Source organism: Bufo gargarizans, chromosome 5 (genome assembly GCF_014858855.1).
Source record: "Bufo gargarizans isolate SCDJY-AF-19 chromosome 5, ASM1485885v1, whole genome shotgun sequence".
NCBI classification, from domain to species: Eukaryota; Metazoa; Chordata; class Amphibia; order Anura; family Bufonidae; genus Bufo; species Bufo gargarizans.
In genome coordinates, this window is record NC_058084.1 from 52,554,295 (window position 1) to 52,576,708 (window position 22,414).

At 44.5% G+C, this 22,414-nt stretch overlaps 1 protein-coding gene across 1 annotated transcript in view; it reads left to right on the forward strand.

The window, feature by feature from the left end:
• The window catches only part of LRP12 (LDL receptor related protein 12), a 66,747-nt gene extending 46,324 nt beyond the window's left edge, over positions 1–20,423 (forward strand). Inside the window, exons 6-8 of the mRNA XM_044293962.1 lie at positions 846–1,938; positions 7,446–7,578; positions 14,306–20,423. Of these exons, the coding sequence (XP_044149897.1) occupies positions 846–1,938; positions 7,446–7,578; positions 14,306–15,151 (2,072 nt within the window). The 3' untranslated portion in view covers positions 15,152–20,423. The remainder of the gene's footprint in view (positions 1–845; positions 1,939–7,445; positions 7,579–14,305) is intronic.
• Positions 20,424–22,414: the final 1,991 nt, after the last annotated feature.

Consider the following 22,414-nt stretch of genomic DNA (forward strand, 5'->3'; position numbering starts at 1 on the left):
ATCCTGAGGATAGGTGATTATTAAAATGTCTGAAAACTCCTTTAATATCGCAGTATTTTGTAGGGCAGGAATGCTCAACCTGCGGCCTTCCAGCTGTTGCAAAACTACAACTCCCAGCATGCCCATACAGCCTACTGCTGTCAGCCTACAGCAAAGCTTGGTGGGAGTTGTAGTTTTGCAAAAGCTGGAGGGCCGTAGGTTGGGCATCACTGGTGTAGGGCTGTTCAGTCCTTCTTATGCCTTCGCTGACACAGTTTCAATGGAAACTGATTTCAGTAGGTTTGCCTGGTTTCTTTTGACGTCTGAGTCTTCGCTCGTGGTAGCTTGGGACTAAAAGGACCCCTATAAATAAGCTTAATACAGTCACTGAGGTGCCTAGCATTTAGCTGCAATCTGAGGAACCTGGCAGCAAGGTCAAGTTCTCTGCTGCACCACCAAAGGAGATCTAAACCCCTTACCTGATGTTCAAAGAGGCCACGTCACTCAGGTGATGCCTTTTTTTTTTTTTTAGGCAAGTGACATCACGTTCATGGCCTTGACGCTGCTTGGTCCCTTTCAAATGAATGGGGCTGATCTGCAATTCCAAGCACAGCCACTATACAATGGACGGCTTGGTGAGCTCAAAGGAGGCCACTGCTCACCGGACCTCTTCATGCATCTGGTCAGAAGCTGGAAACCCCCCTATCAGATATTTGAGCTATCTGGAGGATAGGTCATCAACATTTAAGTTCCCAGACGACCCCTTTAAATTACACTAATGCTTACTTTAATATTTTTTTTCATATTTCCTGGTTTTATGTAGTAGACCATGCTAAAATATATATTTTTTTTCTATTATTTTTAAGGAAAGAAAAAATGTGAACGGAACAGATTTCGCTGTGACAATGGAAAATGCATTTCCGAAACCTTAAAATGTAATCGCATGGACGACTGCGGAGATGGTTCCGATGAGAAACTATGTGCCAAGCTGAACCACCCGACGGAGGCGTCCTTTCAGCCCTGCGCTTCTAACCAGTTCCAGTGCCTGTCGCGTTTCACGAAAGCCTACACCTGCTTGCCTAACTCCCTGAAATGTGATGGGAACATCGACTGCCTGGACTTGGGAGATGAGATTGACTGCGAGTTACCTACTTGTGGGCAGTCCCTGAAATACTTCTACGGTGCATTCAGCTCCCCCAACTACCCTGATTTCTACCCCCCTGGCAGCAACTGCACGTGGCTTATCGACACAGGAGATCGCCGCAAAATTATCCTGCGTTTTACGGACTTCAAGCTGGATGGCACCGGCTATGGAGACTACGTAAAAATTTATGATGGGTTGGAGGAAAACTCCCGTAAACTTTTGCGGGTTTTAACCGCTTTCGACTCCCACGCTCCCCTTACTGTAGTCTCAACATCCGGTCAAATCCGGGTCCATTTCTGTGCCGATAAAGTCAACGCAGCCAGAGGATTCAATGCGACGTACCAAGTGGACGGCTTTTGCCTCCCCTGGGAGATCCCCTGCGGTGGTAACTGGGGCTGTTACACCGAGCAGCAGCGCTGCGACGGCTACTGGCACTGCCCCAACGGAAGGGATGAGCTGAACTGCTCCATGTGCCAAAAGGATGAATTCCCTTGCTCCAGAAATGGGGTCTGCTATCCGCGGTCGGACCGCTGCAATTACCAGAACCATTGCCCCAACGGATCAGATGAGAAAAACTGCTTCTTTTGCCAGCCCGGAAACTTTCACTGCAAAAATAACAGATGCGTCTTTGAAAGCTGGGTGTGTGATTCGCAGGATGACTGCGGCGACGGCAGCGATGAGGAGAACTGTCCGGTGATCGTGCCCACACGTGTTATCACTGCGGCAGTGATTGGCAGCCTCATATGTGGGCTGCTGCTGGTGATTGCTTTGGGCTGTACCTGCAAGCTCTACTCTCTACGCATGTTTGAACGCAGGTAAAAAAAAATTGTAGAAAAATGTTCAGATTTTAACTAATTGCACCACCTAAATGGAAGTAAACAAGTTCCAGTCATCTTGCTGTACTGTTAAATGGCGCTCGATATGGCCCATTATCTGCCCCTGTAAATGGGTCCATTGTCTTGAAGACTTTATCCAGGGCTGCAGCCGGTCTTCTGCATGGTGATGTTTTAGAGGTGAACGAATTTCATGTAATGAAATTAGTTCACGCTTTGTTTGGTGGTAAAATCAGAACTGCGTTATGGATTCCGTTACCACGGACCATAACGCAATTCTATGATGGAATGCATAGCGGAATTCCCTTAGAGGCATTCCGTTATTCATTCCGTCATAATAGAAGTCTATGGGCTGCAAAACGGATCCGTCCCGTTTCCGTTATGCAGGACGGAAAGTCCTGTCCATGTTATAACGGGATTCATAACATTGATATGAACCTGCCCTCAATTAGAACTATAATTAAAATATTTGTTTTCATACATCAATCACTGCACCTTTGGGGAATGGTTTGAGTCCTTTTTTTTTTTTTTTTTTTGGTGCCTTTTGATAAAATGCAGGGTGTTGTTGCTGCTGGTGTTTTTTTTTATTTTTATTTTTTTATCAAATTTGTGTGGTTTGTTTGCTTTCCTGCAATTTTATTTATATTTAAACGAAGCGTGTCCATCTCCAGAACAGGACCCCTGAAGTCATGTACGTGGGGCCACCCTCTGTTCACCTTTTTGGGGGCTCCCAAAGATAGCCATGTGTGGTGCCCTCTGTATACACCGCTATGGCACGCCCCCCTCGGCTGTTTTCGAAAGTCCCACAGTGATGGATGGAAAGCACGCTGAGCCTGCGCACCGTGTGTTTTTCCTTCATTTCAGGCGCCCTGTTCCCTAGTTAGGTATGGGTGCCATGTCAAGGACCTGCACCTATCTGACATTGATATCATAGCGTCATGCCATCAGTGTCCCAGACGTCTCAACCCCTTTGAGCAATGTTTTTTTTTTTGTGTTTGTTTTTCCCCCCCCCATCTCCTTCTCTATAAGCAAAAAATGGCTGAAAAAAATAACTGCATCTTCCCCTGCCTCATGTTAAAAAAAAAAAAAAAAAAAGTTTTTATGGCGTTGTGCAAAAAAAAAGACTGTCAGATCTTCATTGATTATTAGTTTTATAATAACTTTTGCAAAGACAGTTGCACTCTGCGGTCTTACTAAACCCTCATACTGATGTTAAAATTGAGAGATTAGCCAACTGGTGACCAGGTAACTGGTAAGTTTGCTTTGAGTCAGACCTCACACTCCTGTAATTGTCCCACTGGCTCTTGGTATTACCCATATGGCACAGGTAGGTGAGTGTTAGTACCCGAGCTACTTGAGAAACCTTGGCGCGGTGCTCGGGCTCAGACATGTCCTCCAGAGTAGGATATGTTGGCTAATCTCTAAATTTTAACATCCGTATGAGGGTTAAGTAAGACCGCAGAGTGCACTGGTCTTTACAAATGTTATTATATTGGTTATCACATCCACATAATTGATATCTTGTGTAGGATGTCTATTGTGGTTCGCTGCGGGCATCCTCCACTGTATGCATTTTTGCTGGGGATCGCCATTAGCAACGGGCCACAAGTGCAGGATTTGCTCCCCTGTATATACAGTTGCAAGAAAAAGTATGTGAACCCTTTGGAATGATATGGATTTCTGCACAAATTGGTCATAAAATGTGATCTGATCTTCATCTAAGTCACAACAATAGACAATCACAGTCTGCTTAACTAATAACACACAAAGAATTAATTGTTACCATGTTTTTATTGAGCACATCATGTACATATTCACAGTGCAGGTGGAAATAGTATGTGAACCCCTAGACTAATGACATCTCCAAGAGCTAATTGGAGTGAGGTGTCAGCCAACTGGAGTCCAATCAATGAGATGAGATTGGAGGTGTTGGTTACAGCTGCCCTGGCCTATAAAAACACACCACACCAGTTCTGGGTTTGCTTTTCACAAGAAGCATTGCCTGATGTGAATGATGCCTCGCACAAAAGAGCTCTCAGAAGACCTACGATTAAGAATTGTTGACTTGCATAAAGCTGGAAAGGGTTATAAAAGTATCTCTAAAAGCCTTGCTGTTCATCAGTCCACGGTAAGACAAATTGTCTATAAATGGAGAAAGTTCAGCACTGCTGCTACTCTCCCTAGGAGTGGCCGTCCTGTAAAGATGACTGTAAGAGCACAGCGCAGACTGCTCAATGAGGTGAAGAAGAATCCTAGAGTGTCAGCTAAAGACTTACAGAAGTCTCTGGCATATGCTAACATCCATGTTAGCGAATCTACGATACGTAAAACACTAAACAAGAATGGATTTCATTGGAGGATACCACAGAGGAAGCCACTGCTGTCCAAAAAAACCATTGCTGCACGTTTACAGTTTGCACAAGAGCACCTGGATGTTCCACAGCAGTACTGGCAAAATATTCTGTGGACAGATGAAACCAAAGTTGAGCTGTTTGGGAGAAACACACAACACTATGTGTGGAGAAAAGAGGCACCGCACACCAACATCAAAACCTCATCCCAACTGTGAAGTATGGTGGTGGGGTTATCATGGTTTGGGGCTGCTTTGCTGCGTCAGGGCCGGGACGGATTGCTATCATCAAAGGAAAAATTAATTCCCAAGTTTATCAAGACATTTTGCAGGAGAACTTAAGGCCATCTGTCCACCAGCTGAAGCTTAACAGAAGATGGGTGTTGCAACAGGACAACGACCCAAAGCATAGAAGTAAATCAACAACAGAATGGCTTAAACAGAAGAAAATACGCCTTCTGGAGTGGCCCAGTCAGAGTCCTGACCTCAACCTGATTGAGATGCTGTGGCATGACCACAAGAAAGCGATTCACACCAGACATCCCAAGAATATTGCTGAACTGAAACAGTTCTGTAAAGAGGAATGGTCAAGAATTACTCCTGACCGTTGTGCACGTCTGATCTGCAACTACAGGAAACGTTTGGTTGAAGTTATTGCCGCCAAAGGAGGTTCAACCAGTTATTAAATCCAAGGGTTCACATACTTTTTCCACCTGCACTGTGAATGTTTACATGGTGTGTTCAATAAAAACATGGTAACATGTAATTCTTTGTGTGTTATTAGGTTAAGCAGACTGTGATTGTCTATTGTTGTGACTTAGATGAAGATCAGATCACATTTTATGACCAATTTGTGCAGAAATCCATATAATTCCAAAGGGTTCACATACTTTTTCTTGCAACTGTATATGCACAACTGCATATGGGTTTGAGCACTTCCTGCCTGTATAACACCACGCCATTTTTTCTGTTGGTAACTGGTGAGTTGGCTATGAGTCAGAGAAGCTGGAGGAGTGATGTGCGGCCACCTCTGCATTCACAGCATGGCACGGAGAGGACCTCTTTTATGTAGGTAGTTGCTTTTCCCAGAGGTGGGACCCACATCTGTTGGACACTTATGGGATACATGTCTGAGCTGGCAGTACCCCTTTAATGCTGGATCACATGAGATCTAGTTGTAGAGTCCTTCAGGCTGTTCGTCAGATGCTCCATAGGCGGCAGTTCCTGTAAAAAGGGAATATCATCCACAATCATTTACTGAGCGCATTATGGCTGACCATCTGCTCCGCCACAGTTTTCGTCTTGGATCAGTTAACAGAACAAGTTCCCTGTGACAGCGAGGAAACATCTTCTCAAAAACGTAACTATTTATTTTGCACACTAGGCAGTTTTACACAAGTGTAACACAAATGCCTATTTACACTGCCAGGACAGCAGCAAGTTCTGGCCTATCCTTTGAACTAGTGGCATCGTAGGACTTGCAGTCTTAGGCTTCATTCACATGTCCGCATTTCTGTTCCTGCATTTTGCGGAACACAATTGTGGACCCATTCATTTCTATGGGGCCGCGCGATGTATTGCCCGGAACCGGAAATGCAGACCCGCACTTCCAGGTCCGCAATTCCGATCCCCCCCCCAAAAAAATTGAACATGTCCTATTCTTGTCCGCAATTGCGGACAAGTTTAGGCATTTTCTATTAAGTGCCGGCAATGTGCTGTCCGCAAAATGCGGCACACACATTGCTGGTGTCCGTGTTTTGTGGATCCGCAAAACACTTACGGACGTGTGAATGGACCCTAACAGTGACATCCACAGCAGCCATCCCTTTATTAGTGACAACAACCTGCCCCCTTAACAGTGACCTCCACAGAGCTCTGTTCCCTTAACACTGACCTCCATAGCGGACCATCACCTTAACTGTGACCTCCACCGTTCCCTGCCCTCTTAACGGGGACATCCACAGCAGCTTGCCACTATTAGTGACCTCCACAGTACCCAATTTCCTTAACACTGATTTCCACAACACCCCGTCCCCTTAACTGTGACCTCCACAGCAGCCTGCCCCTAGGGTGGCCAGGTCAGGTTTTAGGCCGGATAGTCCGTCTATCAAGACTCCCTGTCCTCCGTCTATTAAGTGCCGGCGATTGCCGGTGTCCGTGTTTTGTGGATCACACACTTTATACGATAATTGTGCAGAAATTAGTCCGTGGGGGAAAACCGTGTTTTTAAAGTGAATGTAGATCCTCCATTCTAAAATTCTGTTCTGATTGATTTCTTCAAGGGGTGGTTCAGGATTTTATACAAGTGACTGTTTAACCCCAGGATCAGCCATCGCTATATGATCGGCAGGGGTCGGACACTCTGCACCTTCCGCCAATCAGCTGTCCTGCAATCGCCTCTGCGCCAGAACTACACGGCTCCATCTAGCACCCATCTCATTCACTTCAGGCGGTTAAACATTGGACGGAGCCTGAGCTACAGTGGAAGAGCTGATGGGATAGTGATGACCTATCCTGTGCCGTTACATTGTAAAATCCTGGACAAACCCATTTGATATGTCCCTTCAGTAGACGGAGGCGCTCTAGATTTTCTGTCTAGAAATTCAATGAAATTGTGCATTTCTGATTGCTTGCAGGCACCACTAGGGGAGGCTGTAGGTGCTTACCGAATACAGTTGGTTATTATTACGTCCAGTATATGAGCAGTATGCTGTGCTGTGAGCCCCCCCAAACCCAGTGGTGCCTGCAAAGCTAACTGCTGTGTATACTGTTTAAAAGAGGAGCATTCACTGAAAAAATGTTTGTTTTTAATTTATTTGGAGAAAAAAAAATAGATCATTTTTGTTGGCCTAAGCGATGTGGAGGAGCCATGTGCTTTGCTAGCTCTTGCCTTGCACTTGCTCTACGGCTTCATGCCGCATTGGTAAAGGCTTTTAGCAGTGCGAGGAGGGCAGGAGCTCCATAGCACATGGCTCCCGTGCCTGACACAGCACACATGCCAGGCTTTAGGAGAGCAGGGCTGGTACAGGCAGGAGGAGCGACGCTGTGCTGTCAAACACGTCGTTGTCACTTCTTATGGTGTTCTGTCATAAGAATGTTAAAGAAAACAGATTGTAATCTTAGTGTTTCCTTCTTAAAGGTCCTTCGAAACACAACTTTCACGGGTAGAGGCTGATCTATTGAGACGAGAAGCCCCGCCGTCTTACGGCCAGTTGATTGCTCAAGGGTTAATCCCTCCAGTTGAGGATTTTCCGGTGTGCTCTCCAAACCAGGTAAGATGTCTGCGTTCTTTTAAAGGGGAATCGGTCAGCCCGGTTTTTTACTATTTACAGTAATACATTACAGGCCGATAAGGAGTCCAGATCACGATATTATATTCTCCTACTGCGGCCGGTTCCCCCACCGTCGGCGCTCAAAGCCGCATTGAAATACACAGTCCAGACTGCTGTGCTGTTCTAACATAATGGCGAGGACTTCAGCAGTCCTGACTGTGTATTTCAATGCAGTTCTGAGCGCTGACACCGGAGGGATGGGGGGCAATAGGAAACTAAAGAATAGTGATCTGGACTCCAAGTGTTGCTGTAGATAATGGTCCTAAAAGCGGGCTGACAGATTCCCTTTAAACCTTTGCACCTTCCCTTTAAAGGGGTTTCCATGACTAGTAAATAAAAGGGTCTGCTTTTGTTTCCCAAACCATGCCACCTTGGTTTGGTTCCGGTATTGCAGCTGGGACTGTGTGGTGTTTTTTGAGGATAGGCTGTCAGTATCACACATGGACACGGCCCAACACCCCTCACCACTGCTGATCGGCAGTTGTCCTGTAGCTCTGGCACGAGGTTGCCACTGGAACCTGCTCTGGGCATTGTGTAGAGGACTGAACTGGTCACTGCAGGGCAGCAAACATTGAAGTGAATGAGCGCAGCACCGCAGTTACCAGCTCCGTCCACTGCACAATGGATAGCGCTTTGTAGTTTTAGAGGCAACTTCCAAAGCTACAAGGTGACAGCTGAGGGGTGTTGGACCCCATTCCCTAGATCGGTGGGGACCTCAGTGATCAGACAGCACCGATACCCCCCTCCCCCCAAAATTCCCAAAAGCGCTATATTGACATCAAAACCAATGTCATTTTGGCAATGGTGGGTTCACACTAGCGTTAGGGATTCCGTTATGGCTTTCCGTTATAACATGGTTATAACGGAATGCCCAGACAGAATGCAAAACGGAAGCCTTTAAAAGGCATTGCGTTTGCTCTCCTTCCTAATTTGAAGTCTATGGGAAAGCATAACGGATCCGTCTGGGTCCCGTTATGCAAGATGGAAAACAAAGTCCTGTCAACAGGACATTGTTTTCCCTCTTGCATAACGGGACCCAGACGGATCCGTTTTGATTCCCATATATGATTACCTTATAAAGGTTTCCGTTTTGCATTCCGTCATAATACAAGTGTATGGGCAGAAGAACGGATCCGTCCTTCCGTCTTATGGATTCCGTTATTTTCCGTTATAACCATGTTATAACGGAATCCCTAACGCTAGTGTGAACCCACCCTAACTTATATTTTTCCATTAACCCCTTAGAGCCTGCACTGTACATGTACGTAACTCTTTGGATGACCTAACCCTTTGGATGCCGGAGGTTTTGTCATATTTGCATTTTCATTTTTCTTCCTTATTTTCCATGAGCCATAACTTTTTTATATTTCCGGTCACATAGCTGTAGGAGGGCTTATTTTTTGCGGGACAAGTTGTACTTTCTAATGTCACCATTAATTATGGCGCAAAATCTAGTGGGAAGCAGTAAAAAAATTCCAAATCGGGGGCGGGGGGAACGCAATCCCTCCATAGTTTTTAAGGGTTTTGTTTACGGCAAAATTGACCCATGTCCTTCATTCTCTGGGTCAGTACGATTACATATGCGGTTCGTTGTATAGGTTCTTTATGTCTTTATTTTTTTTATATCCCCATTCTGACCCCCATAACTTTGTCTTATGTCTACTGAGCTGTTTAGGGGCTCATTTGTTGCAGAACAATAATATCAGGAATTTATTAGCTTATTTTGCTCACTTTTGCTCATTTCTTATCCTGGCCTGCCATTTGATGGGCAAAATAAGAATTGCAGTTTGAATACTGTTAGCTTATTCGGTAAAGCTACCAGTATTCAGCGCAACTACCTATGCCCGGATTGGACACACGGCGCATTGGTCTGAAGCGCGAGCTTCCAGGTTTTTGCGTGTTTAGGTGCCGTGATCACAGCATCTAAAGCATTTAATTACCGCGATCAGCATTATTGCCGGTGACAGTAATTAGCCGCAGGACTCTGCTGTATAAAACAGCAGAGATCTGCCGGCCATGACGCCCGCTGCACGTGCGAGCGGGCAACATGTTTACAGATCGCACACAGCCTAAGGGTAAGGACCAGCGCCGAACATGTACAGCGCAAGGTCCACTGGGTGCTGGGGCAAGATCACGCGGGAATGGAGGCACCATGGCTGCTCTTACCAGCAGGCATCCATGCTGGGTAAGGGCAGCATGGTGCAGCACCGCCCCCTGCAGCTCCAAGCGCTGCAATTGGCCGGTCAATGAAGACCGGCACATTGCAGCGCCAGAAGCAGAAAGAAACTGCGGGGGGTAATTTCATGGGGAGGTGACCGGTCTCCTCCAAGGTGAGGCAGGGGACTCACTTCAGCCATGTCCAGGCTGCCATGGCAACCGATCGAAGCCCCGCGATTTCACTGCGGGGGCTCTGATCGGAAGGAAGATAGAGCCGCATCACTTCACAGGTGCCGTGATCAGCCTTGATCGCGGCACCTGAGGGGTTAAATGGCAGGGGCGGCGCGATCGGCACTTCCTGTCAGTGCGGCCGGGTGCTGGCTGTAGCATACAGCCGGCAGATCGCGCATGGAGCGGGCTCACTGCAGAGGCCCGCTCCATACATCCCCTGGCACGCAATGACATACCTGTACGTCAATATGCGTGAAGGGGTTAAGTACAAGGACAAGAGGGACATCCTTGTACTGACCACCATTCACACGAACACCAGCTCCCCTGCCCCTATACGTGGTACCACAACCACTACCCCCAAACCAGTTTGTATCGTGGACTACAACAGGCACATGGAAGGGGTGGATCTTTCAGATCAACTTCTGAAGCCCTACAGTGCCACACGAAAAACAAGTGTGGTTCAAAAAGCTGGCCGTACACATTGTACAGGTGGCAATGCGTCCGTGTCAAGGCCGTAATTTTTCAAAGCCAGGCCGGGGAGGGTCCCAGTACTTCAAGAAGTCATGGTGCCCGTGTCGTACCAGGGCAGCATTTTCCAGGTCACGTCCCCCAGACAGCAAGGAAGGGAAGAACCCAAAAAAGATGCAGGTTGTCACAAAAGGGGGATAAGGAAAGACACCATTTAACACTGAAAAACCTGGCCTGTGCATGCAGGAGTGTTTTAAAATCTTTAATTTCATCCATGATGTACCCTGTAGTTTTACCACCTTATATCTCTGATTTAGTCCGCATAGCTTACAGATCCACTTTTCACCAACCACTACATATTCATTTCTGTGAAACACCTGTTAGGTCAAAAGTGCCCTTTCCACCCCTTAAAATGTTTGTATGGGGGTGCTCTTTCCAAAATGCGATCAGTTCTTGGGGTTTTTATTTTTTAGGGACTTCAGCAATCTTTACAATGCGACATGGCAGTTAAAATCAATGTCTGCCAATTCAGGTCAGCAAAATCCATATTTTGCTGTTTGACTCCAGAGCCCTGCTGTGCGCCCATACATAATTTTTGAGCACATATGGGGTGTTGGCGTGTTCAGGGGGGAAATGGGGGAACAAAATTTGGGGTGCATTTTGTCCTGTTACCCTTTTGGGAAAGTGAAAAATGTGGGTGTAAAGCAACTTTTTTGTGAACAAAATGCAATTTTTCATTTTCACTTCTCATGCAACATAGCTCCCAATTACCATTCCAGCTAAATCCGCTCTCCAAAAGCCATATGGTGCTCCTTCCACTCTGAAGCCTGCTGTGTGCCCATACATCATTTTTTTTTTTTAGCACATACGGGGCGTTTCTGTAAACTTCAGATTCAGGGTAATATATTTTAAGTGTTGTTTGGCTGTTAACCTTTGATGTGTTGCAGAAAAATATAATTAAATTTAAAATCTGCTAAAAAGTGAAATTTTTCAATTTCATTCCCATTTTCCTTTAATTCTCATGGGGCACCTAAAGGGTTAACAAAATGGGGCACATAAAGGGTTAGTAAAATCAGTTTTGAATAGCTTGAGGGGTGTAGTTTCTAAAATGGGGTGATTTATGGGTAGTTTCTAATATGTAAGCCCCAAAAAGTGACTTCAGACCTGAACTGGTCCTTGAAAAATTGGGTCTTGGAAATTTCCTTAAAAACTTTAAGATTTGCTTCTAAACTTCTAAGCCGTCTAACGTCCCAAAAAAATAAAATGTATTTTCAAAATGATCAAAGAATTAAGTATACATATGGGGAATGTAAAGTAATAACTATTTTTGGAGGTATTACTACCTATTATAGTAGAGAAATCAAAATTTGCACATTTTTCCAAATTTTGTGTAAATTTGGGGTATTTTTTAATAAATATCGTGAAGTACAATATGTGACGAGCAAACATTCTCAGAATGGCCAGGATAAGTAAAAGCATTTTAAAGTTATCACCACATAAAGTGACACTGGTCAGATTTGCTAAAAATGGCCTGGTCCTTGGGCCTCTTTCACACGAGCGTGACGGATGAAACTCGCACCATTTTGCAAGCAAGTTCAGTCAGTTTTGTTTGCGATTGCATAAATTTTTTTTTCCGCGCGGGCACAATGTGTTTTGATGCGTTTTTCACGCGCGTGATAAACAACTGAAGGTTTACAAACAACATCTCCTCAACCATCAGTGAAAAACGCATCGCACCCGCACTTGCTTGCGGATGCAATGAGTTTTTCACTGAAGCCCCATTCACTTCTATGGGGCCAGGGCTGCGTGAAAAACGCAGAATATAGAACATGCTGCGATTTTCATTCAACGCAGAACTGATGCGTGAAAAAAATGCTCATGTGCACAGACCTATTGATATAAATGGGTCAGGATTCAGTGCAGGTGCTATGCGTTCACAACACACATTGCACCCGCGCGGAAAACTCACTTGTGTAATAGGGGCCTTAGGTGAAAAATGGCAGGGTCCTGAAGGAGTATGAGGGATGCCATTTTGGGTACATTTAGCTTATTGATTAACTTGGGACAGTAATGGAAAGAAATTAGTGTTTTTTTTTTGCTCTTTAAATTTGAGGTTCACCAATGTGTATTTCATGGGTTGGTACCATTACTGCGACTCCAGGTGCAATTTGTTTTAGTTTTTTTTGTGTTGGTGACCTTCTGGTTTAGGAGGGAAAAAAAATATCATATCTGGGAAAGGAATAGAAGATGGTTCCCTCCTTTTCATCTTTTTAGTTACAGATCTGCTAATTCTCAGTCTCCTCTTGTGTCCTGAAAGATGGCATCTGTAGTCGCCACCTGCTTTTCCAGCCCTGCTCTTGGATTGGCCAATATTGTTCACATGAGCAGTGCTGGCCAATCCCAGGGCAGCAGGAAGTGTCTTGGGCTGCCAAATACACAGTATTAATCAGGTAGTCTGCAGTAGTGCGGCCATCGTGGATGACAGAAGAGGAGCCCAAGAATTAGATGATTTGCAACTAAGATGATGAAAAGGAGGTCACCAGAGTGTTCAGTTCCACATGTGATTTTTTTATTTAATTTTATTTATTTATTTATTTATTTATTTTTTGTTGAACCTGAGGGTCGCTTTAAGGGGGGTTTTCAGGGATAAATTGATTAGCAGGGTGAAAATAAATAAAAGGGCATCCATCCCCTTTCCTGTTCTTAGGATGCCCACTTCCTTGTGTTCTCTACTTTTGCTGCAGTGGTGTCATGTCCCTGTGTTGGGTGGTCATCAGGCAGCGGATCGGTGATTGTTTTTTTTCACCCGCTGAAATGTTACCCCTGGAAATCCCCAATGTCTTGCACTGATTTGTGGGCTGTCATGAGGAGGTTTCAGTCTTGACTCGTCCAAGCAGGGATACAGTATTGCATGGGATGTTTCCGTAGCAAGAATTTTCTCGAACATCTGAATGTAGGCGGTTGTAAAATTTCATGCACATGCTGGAGAAAGAACCCAGATCAGAACTATGAAGCAGGTCTGCCTAGGGCTTCCTAGCCACGCGTGGCCATTTGTGAACCACTGTGAAATTAATGGATTACCACGGCACGCCCTCAGTTTTTCTATGGACCAACTGAAATTTGAAAATATCTCCTTTTTATGTTTTCATTTTAAGAAAATCGCCAACATTTTTTATTTTTTTATTTCAGGATCTTGGCTTGACTTTACACAACACTTATCATAGCCGAGTTTCTTGGGGTGTTCCTGTGACGGAAATTGTTGCGTCCATCTTAATGTTTTTTTCTGCAGCATGTGCATGGGTTTTCTGCAAGCCCCTTCAGATAATTGTGAACCTCCACAGGTCTGCCTCGTGTAAATGGGTCCTTACAATGCACCAGTCCTGGTCAGTCCGAACTGTTGTAATGATATTTCTTCCTTATGATTGTAAAAACTGATGTCAGTCCAAGATGTCCAGCCTTAGAGCCAACAACCTCTGTGGTTCTGCTTTGTTCCCTTAAACTTAAAAAATACATAAATATATCACTCGTACGGTCCTGGCCGCTTCAAGACCAGAAAGAGCCCTGATCCCATGACCTCTGTGGCCAATCATAGGCTTCAGCGTACACAGCAGCTTCAATGGGACATCACTGTTGTGATGTGAGCTTCAAGCTGTTGTGACCACTGAGGTCTGTGATTGGATGCAGCAGTCACGGGACCAAGTCACTTCATGGTCCTGGGGACCCCAGGGGTTGTCTTCTCTAAGGCCAGACAACTCCTTTAAAAACTAGAGGATGTGAAGCACTATAATTGCTGCCCTTTCTCTTTTCACAGGCATCTGTTTTGGAAAACTTGAGAATTGCTGTACGCTCTCAGCTGGGATTCACATCCATTCGACTGCCAATAGCCGGCAGGTCCAGCAACATCTGGAATAGGATTTACAATTTTCTACGGTCCCGAAACTCTGGTTCTCTGTCTTTGGCATCTACCAGTGGCGATGGTACTACAAGCCAAGGAGCCAGTCAAGGAGATAGAGGCAGCGCCCACAGGGGACTCTTCTCTGTGGAGTCTGATGATACCGATGGGGAAAATGACAGAAGAGATGCTCAAGGGGCTGTTGGCGGTGTTGCTGCTCCTTTGCCTCAGAAAACTCCTCTTGCTTCCGCTGTGGAAGCGACAGTGAGCGGAAGCGGGAGCTCTACTACTCCAGCATCTAACAGTAGACCAGCAGACAACATCAGGGAGACCCCTGCTCCAGAACCTCCAGTTGTAAGTCCAGCCCGACAGCAGCTCAGCAGCGCCCTTAGTAGAATGACTCAAGGTTTGCGTTGGGTGCGCATTGCTCTCGGGAGGTCAAGCTCTGCAGGTCAGAACCAAAGCCCCCTGAGGCAACTCGACAACAGTGGAGCTGGAAGAGAAGATGACGACGACGTAGAGATGTTGATTCCAGCCTTAGACTTTGACCTTAATGACTGCACTAGGCCGTTACTAGATCTTGCCTCGGAGCAGGGGCAGGGACTTGCACAGCCTAGCGCAACACCTCAAGGAGCGAGGTCCTGCAGTCGCGACGGTCCTTGTGAGTGCTGTGGTATAGTCCACACTGCTCAGATCCCAGACACCTGCTTGGAAGCGGTGCTCAAGAATGAAACTAGCGATGACGAATCCTTGCTTCTCTGCTAGGCACACACCTGGCACTTGGGAATCGTGTTATGGAGCAATATCTAGTCACCATTTTGTACTTCACAGAAACCAACTAACGCTTGGGATCTTCAGGCCGTAAAAAAAAATTACAAAAATAAAATAAAACACAGGAACCAGTTCTGCATCTTGGCCCTTGTGGTTTACCACCATGAGCGTCTGCGGAGATATTGGTGGATGATCCATGAGCTTTTGACGGTACAGAATTAGTCTAGTTTACGCTGTGTATTGATTCGTTGTGTATGTGAGTAGCAGGTACATGCACCCGAACACGAGCGGTAACGAGCGAGACTTTGCTTTGGGTGTAACGCAGCGATCCTCTGGTACAAAACAAAAATCACAATTTCAGAATTTGAACCCGGATAAAGTGTTTTTTGTTTTGTTTTTTTTCTTATTTCATTTATTGAGTGTTTTCGCTTTGTTATGCCTTATTGGTGTATATTATTTTGTACGGGTCCTGTCAGACTCTCAGACCTCAGTTTTTTTTTCTTTTGTTTGTTTTTTTTATTTTCCATTTAAGTGTTTTAAATATATATATTTTTTTCTTTATAATTGTATATTTGTAAATGGAACTGTCACCGAAGTACAGCTCAGACCTTTGTGCGTGTTTACCGAGTATGTAGTCTACATATTTGCTAGGGACAAGGCCACCATGTTAATATTTACGGGCTCCCACATGTATTAGTGGCTTATGGTTACCTTGTGAAAGAATAGATTACATTGTTGAATCAGACTTGCCGTTTCTGCTGTCCTGAGCGCCGGGGTCCACTTGGGAACTCATTACTTGAAATCACATATCAGTGGGCGCCTACAGCTTACCTGGACATTACTTCCAGATGTGTAGATTAGTAGCCTTGCTCAGAAAAGAAAATATTTGATCAAGGTGCAGTACCTCCTCTTGTCCAGCGACGTCACTGTTGTGAGCTGTAAAGAAGGTACAGTATACAGTAAACCGGTGTATAAGGAAGGAAGGTCCTTTAAAATCATGTAAAAACTCCAGACAAAGGATTAAAATATATATTTTCAAGAATATTCTCTCTTACTGAAAACCTTTTCTTTTTCGTTAGAGGGGATGTCTTAACTCCTCCAAGCCCTGTTAAATAAAGGAGTTGTCCAGGGCCTGAAAACCATGACTGCTTTTTTTTACAAAAACAATAGCTCATGGGGTTGTCTGGTATTGCAGCTCAGTTCCATTAAAATAAAGAGGGCTGAGCTGCAATTCCCCACACAACCTGTGGAGAGGGGTGGTGCTGTTTGTGGCAGAAAGCAGCCATGTTTTTTTGTTTTTTAAATCCTGGACAATCAGTACAATAATACACGTAGAGATCATGTATTACTAAGCTTAACAGGGCTTGCAGGAGGTCACACATTCCCTTTAAAAGGCTTGCTATAGGGAAAATTATTTTAAAAAAATATATAATTTTTTTATTTTTATTTTTTTAAAATATATTCTCATTGGAGCTATGGTTAAAAGGGAATGTCATTTTTAAAGGGCTCCCGTTGCCTGGATCTCCTGGCGAAAGTCATATTGGTGGCGGAGCCCATTTGGCAGCTAGTAGATCCGTTTGCAGGGTAGATCACCTCTAGTTGCTTAGGAACCATACAACTTGCTGTGTGGTTGACCACCATTTCCATATGTGATGCTGCATGCGTAGAAGAGCTCAGTTCTGCCTCCTAGGAGGAGTATATAGGTCTGTATTTGGTGGCTCTCACAGAAGAAGGGTATAGATCATTTAAAATGCAAGAGACGAGGAGGAAAAAGATCTGCGTTGTCCTTCTTTTAAGGTTGTGCTAACTGTTTAGGGCAGCGGTCAGCAACCTCCGCCACTCCAGCTGTTGAGAAACTACAACTCCCAGCATGCTCCATTCACTTTTATGGGAGTTCCAAGAACAGCCAAGCAAGTGTGCATGCTGGGAGTCGTAGTTTAACCACACCTGGAGTGCTGATCCCTGGTTTGGGGTAAGGTATGAAAGAACATTTTTGTAGCAAGTAAACATAGCCATGGAGCTTAAAGGGATTTTAGCATATTAGATGGACTCTTTCTTCCAAAATCAGCACCACGCCCGTCCATAGTCTGGGTCTGGTATTGCAGCTTGAAGTGAATGAGACTGGGCTGCAATAATGCACGCAGGTGTTCCATCGTGTTGTGGAAGAAAAGAAAGCAGTCATATTTTTCTAATACTGTTACCACTTTAATAACCAGACCTCCCCTTAAGTTCACGTGTTAGCAAATAATACACCGTATTTTTCACCCTATAAGACGCACCCCAAAGTATGGGGGAAATGTCAGTGCGTCTTATGGGGTGAATACTAATGAGCGCGTCCATTATGGGAGCACTCATTAGTACAGGAAGACTGGAGAGCGGTGAATGTAGCGCTCTGTACTCGCCGCTTCCTTGTCTTGTCCTGCAGGGTGCCACACGCTGTGCTGTAACCTGCAAACAGCGTGAGGACATCGACACGCTCTCTGACCTCATGCTGTGTGACGTCTGGTCGCAGCCATCCTTAGCGCTCATTCAGACGCCCGTATGTGTTTTGCTGTCAGCCAAGATGCTGATCCGTTTTTTTTTTTTTGCAAACAGTTCAGTGTGTCCACAAAAAAAAACATTGCATTCCGCATTTTTGCGGACCTATAGGCTTCAATGGGGCCACGTCCTGATATTTACTGACAAGTATAGGACATGTTTCATTTGTTTTGTGGGGCCGTGGAATGGAAAAGGACTGTGTGCTGTCCTTATCGTTTGGGGCCTCTTAGAAATGAATGGATCAGAAGCGGAAAGCAACATACGGCTGTCTGAATGAGCCCTTAAGAACACCTGTCCCCACTCCTGACATGTCTGTTTTAGAAAATACTTGAAATAATTACATTATTTTTTAAAAATGTTTTTTATTTACTCTTTTACCTATCATTTGTGATGTCCCACTGTTATTCCTGCTAGAAATGTATGAATAATTGACAACTGGGTGTTAGCAGTTGACGGACTGTCAGTGCACATTATGACGCTATCCGATCGGTGTCACTGTGTAGGGACACACTCCATTGGCGAAAATAACACCCAGTTGTCATTTTTTCTCTCATCAATCTCTAGATGGAGATACAAAGGAACAACTCTGCTCTGAGAAAAATGAGGAATGCAAGTATTCACTAAAACAGAGATGTCAGCAGAGCAGACAGGACTTCTTTAAGGGGGGTCCATGGCCTGAGGCTTGCGCTGGGCCAGTAAGGTTAATCACCAGGGCTACCTCCATGGTCCTCCATGGTGGATCTCCATAACCAAGGGCCATCATGGCAGGTAATACTTCAGGGACTGGAGTAGTAATAAATCCTGGATTACTTAATTTAATGGGGTGAAGAATACCTACGCATCAGGGAAAAATGGTTATACTAATTAGAAAATTCACCATGTCATGGTTTACAAGATCCAGGCCTATTGGGGTCATATTTCAGTGTTTGCCCTACCGAATATTAAAGGGGGAAGACAAAATTGTTGTTCTCGCCACTGGTTAGGTGGCGAGTATTTGAGAGCCTTCAGAATATGCAAAGAGGTATCTCCCATGGAAGAGAACCATCTCGCTAGCACCACCTCGTGGAACTGGTGATCGACTTTCCAACTTGATCAGGGGGCTCTAGCCAAGCCAGATATCCATTCACTTCCTATAGGTGGTGCTGGTGAGCTGTTTTTGTTTTTTGGGAGTTACTGCTTTGCCTATTCATGTCCTTGGAGCGTTGCCAATAAGTCTCCATACCATGCAGTAGATATACAGTAAATCTGTATTTTATGAGGGGGAGTTGATCTCCGTACATCACCCTTCAGGGGCCTCCTGTATAGTGTTATTTGTCCCCTCGGCGATTACAGGAGGCAATTCTTTGCTAGTCATAGAAGCTTACATATTGTTTTATATCATTGTCTAGGAGATTTGACGTAATCACACCTGGTCCTGTCAATCAAAGTGCAGAGGGCGCAGCAGTTAGAGAGAGCAGAGCCTCTAGGTGTAACGGCAACGCCCCCGTTGCTCTTAGAGTCTCATTTGCATATAATAAAACATCATATTTCTCAGCAATGCGGGCACATAGGAACGTGGGACCGACACAGATGTCTTCAGCTGCACATGTAACAGGCCAGCCAGTGTCACAGATGCCCTTAAAGTAACAATTTTGAAAAGCCATTGGGGATCATTTACTAACGACTGACATTTCACACACCAGCCTCAGTAAGAAGCCGGCTGGTGAAAGATGTGAACAGTTTAAGGAATTTGTCACCCCTGTGATGTCCATGCACCAGAAATCGGAACCTACACCACCTAGGAGCGTAGATTTCCGTTATAATTTCCACCAGTTTTCTGGTGTAAATTATATTAAATGCGTCATGCCATATTGTGTCCCCAACCCCTTTAAAAAGTGTCAGTCTGCATAAAACATGTCACAATTGTTGCACAAAATAGTTTGTTCCAGATTTTTGGGGGTTTGTGTTTTTTTGGGGGATTTTTTTCCTTTCAAAAACCTGATGTAAATCCTTCATAAATGACCCCCATCGACTTTTAGGGGGCGGGTAGGTTATGGTATCTGTAAGGTAAAGCTTTGGTCTCCTGGTGGAAGAATAGAAATGGTTATCCCATTAATCGTTTTCATACCAAAAGGCTGTTTATAACCATTTTCTAATAATCTGCAGTGTTTATAGCATAAAGTACCCTTCTCATAAATGTTTGTTTCCATGTGCCCCCTTGGTGTTGCTGCTAATCTGTGCTGCTCTAAACAGAATCTGTCTCCTTCCCCCTCTGGCAGCTGATAATATAGTCCTTACATGCCCCACGGAAGGAGTCTTCTCAGCTATACTGCCATGCTACTGCAAAGGCTGTCTAGCATCATGGCGGTATTTGTCGGCTGATCCGTAGTGTGGGTCGCCATGGACCCATACTTTGAACACTGGTAGCAGTTGTTCCTCCCTTATTCAGTTGCATTGGAACTTTGTAATCAGGCTAGTGCAAACGAGCGCCTATGGATGTTCTCATCAATCAGCGCTCGCATTGCCATAAAAGTTCTGTTCTCCCCTCACGACCGAATCTGTGATGACTTCTGTAATCAGGATGGTTCCACCGTTGGGCGGGCCCTCTTCTGTATAATAGTACTGGGCATATCTTACACGGGGAAGCCCTACTTGCAGTTTCCAATGAAGGGAAAGGAAAAGAGATTACTATGCATTGCCTTGAATTTTTAAGTAGGTCTTAAATTTTTTTTTATTTTTTTTTTGGGGGGGGGGGGGGGGGGGGTGACCTTTAATGTTAACTTGGACTTTCTTGGTATACATCTTGTTTCTCAAGTCTTGCTTGATAATTGGTCTCCTGATTTCAGTCTATGGGACCTACACTCTCCCGTGACTCCATGCATGTATATTGCGGTATACATGCACTAACGAAAACACTATGCGCTTTCTCGGATATATTCAGGTGGTTTCTGCTTTTGCTACAGACAGATTTGCTTATACTAATCCCATTTATTTTATCTGGGTTCTTACTGGTTCATTGCTGGTTATAAGGAAATGTTTTCACACTTTTTCTATATTTTGTAATGTAAAAAATTTGCAATGTCATACAACGAACCTGCGGTTACTTTGGAAAAAAAAGATCTGCTGTTTTTAATTTATTCCTTTGCCATTTTCTTTATTTTATTTTTTTATTTTTTCAGACGTATATTGAACATTAATATGGAAGTTGTGTTTGTGTCTGTATGCTATTTATTGAATTTAAACACTTGGCATTTTACAAGCATGTTTCCAGTCCTGTGCATATGTCCTGTGTAGTCAGTTAAACTGACCAAATGTTTTATGTGTAAACATTAAATTTACTTTTTTGCTAAACTTTGTTTGACTTTTCTGTGCTATTATTGACTTGTCCATTCGGGTCAACCACCCTCTTCAAGGGAACGTGCCGTCACAGAAAAAAAAAAAAGTATTGTTTAAGGCTTCGTTCACATCACCGTTCAGCCTTTCCGTTCTCCTGCTCCGTTTAGGGGCAGGAGGACGGATAAGCACATAACTGACGTCAAACGGAGCCCTTAGGACCCCATAGACTATAATGGGGTCCGTTATGTTTCCGCTCAAAAGATGATTTGTAAGCGGAGACAAAAGTCCTGCATGCACAACTTTTGTCTCCGCTTAAAAATCATCTTCTGAGCGGAAACATAACGGACCCCATTATAGTCTATGGGGTCCTAAGGGCTCAGTTTGGCGTCAGTTATGTGCTTATCCGTCCTTTCCGTTCTCCTGCCCCTAAACGGAGCAGGAGAACGGAAATGAACGGTGATGTGAACGAAGCCTAACTAGTTTTTGTGTTTAAAAAAAGATTCTTACAGAACATGTTTGTTTTTTGTTCTTTTTTTTAACCTATCTTTTGTAGAAAATAATTTTGACCACTGAGCTCATTATCATCACAGGCAGCATTAGTATGAGAGATAACATCTCTGTATAGGCATTCACAACAGGTGATGGTCACGGCTCCCCTCTCTGTACAGGTCACAGAGCAGGCACACAGCACCCTCTCATAGAAGTCATATCCAGGCTACAGATTTCTATGGTCAGTGGGGCTGCTGTAAAGCATATCCCTAAATGCTGCAAACAGCAGATCAAGCAAGATGACCGCCCCAATAGTCACGTACAGAAAATAAATATAAATTGGGGGAAAATATTATCAGTCTATGGTTTTAATTGTTTACAATAGAGCTACCACACTCCCATCACAAAGGGGAAGTCCTTGTGGAGTCCAAGCAGAGGGGCCGCTAATTAGAACCATTTTCAGTGCGGGGAAATGATCAAGCTCTAGCAACATCTCCTGGCAAAATCAGTTTTTCGTATTAAAGGGCTTCCCTGCGTTAAAACATCTATTTTACTTCAAAGTACACAATCTCTCTACTCTGCTATGTGGTATGTTGCAGGTAATTTGATAAATCAAGAAGAATCTGTTAATCTGGCTTGACATCACATCAGCATATTGCACACCACTAGGACTTTTCTTGATGGTGCACATGGTATGCCTCAGCCCACATATATAACTATAGGGGACCTCCTCTATTTCTCAGTCCCCATGGTGACTGTCTCCCAGTTCAAGATGACCCGATAATTTTTGGACCACAGCGTGGCCATTGTAGCCCTTTAATTATTGACTTCCAGAAGTTCACCTATAAATCTTGGTCCTCTGCATTTCTTCCATTTTTATTTCTTATCCCCAGCATGGCTTTTCTCTCATTCCTG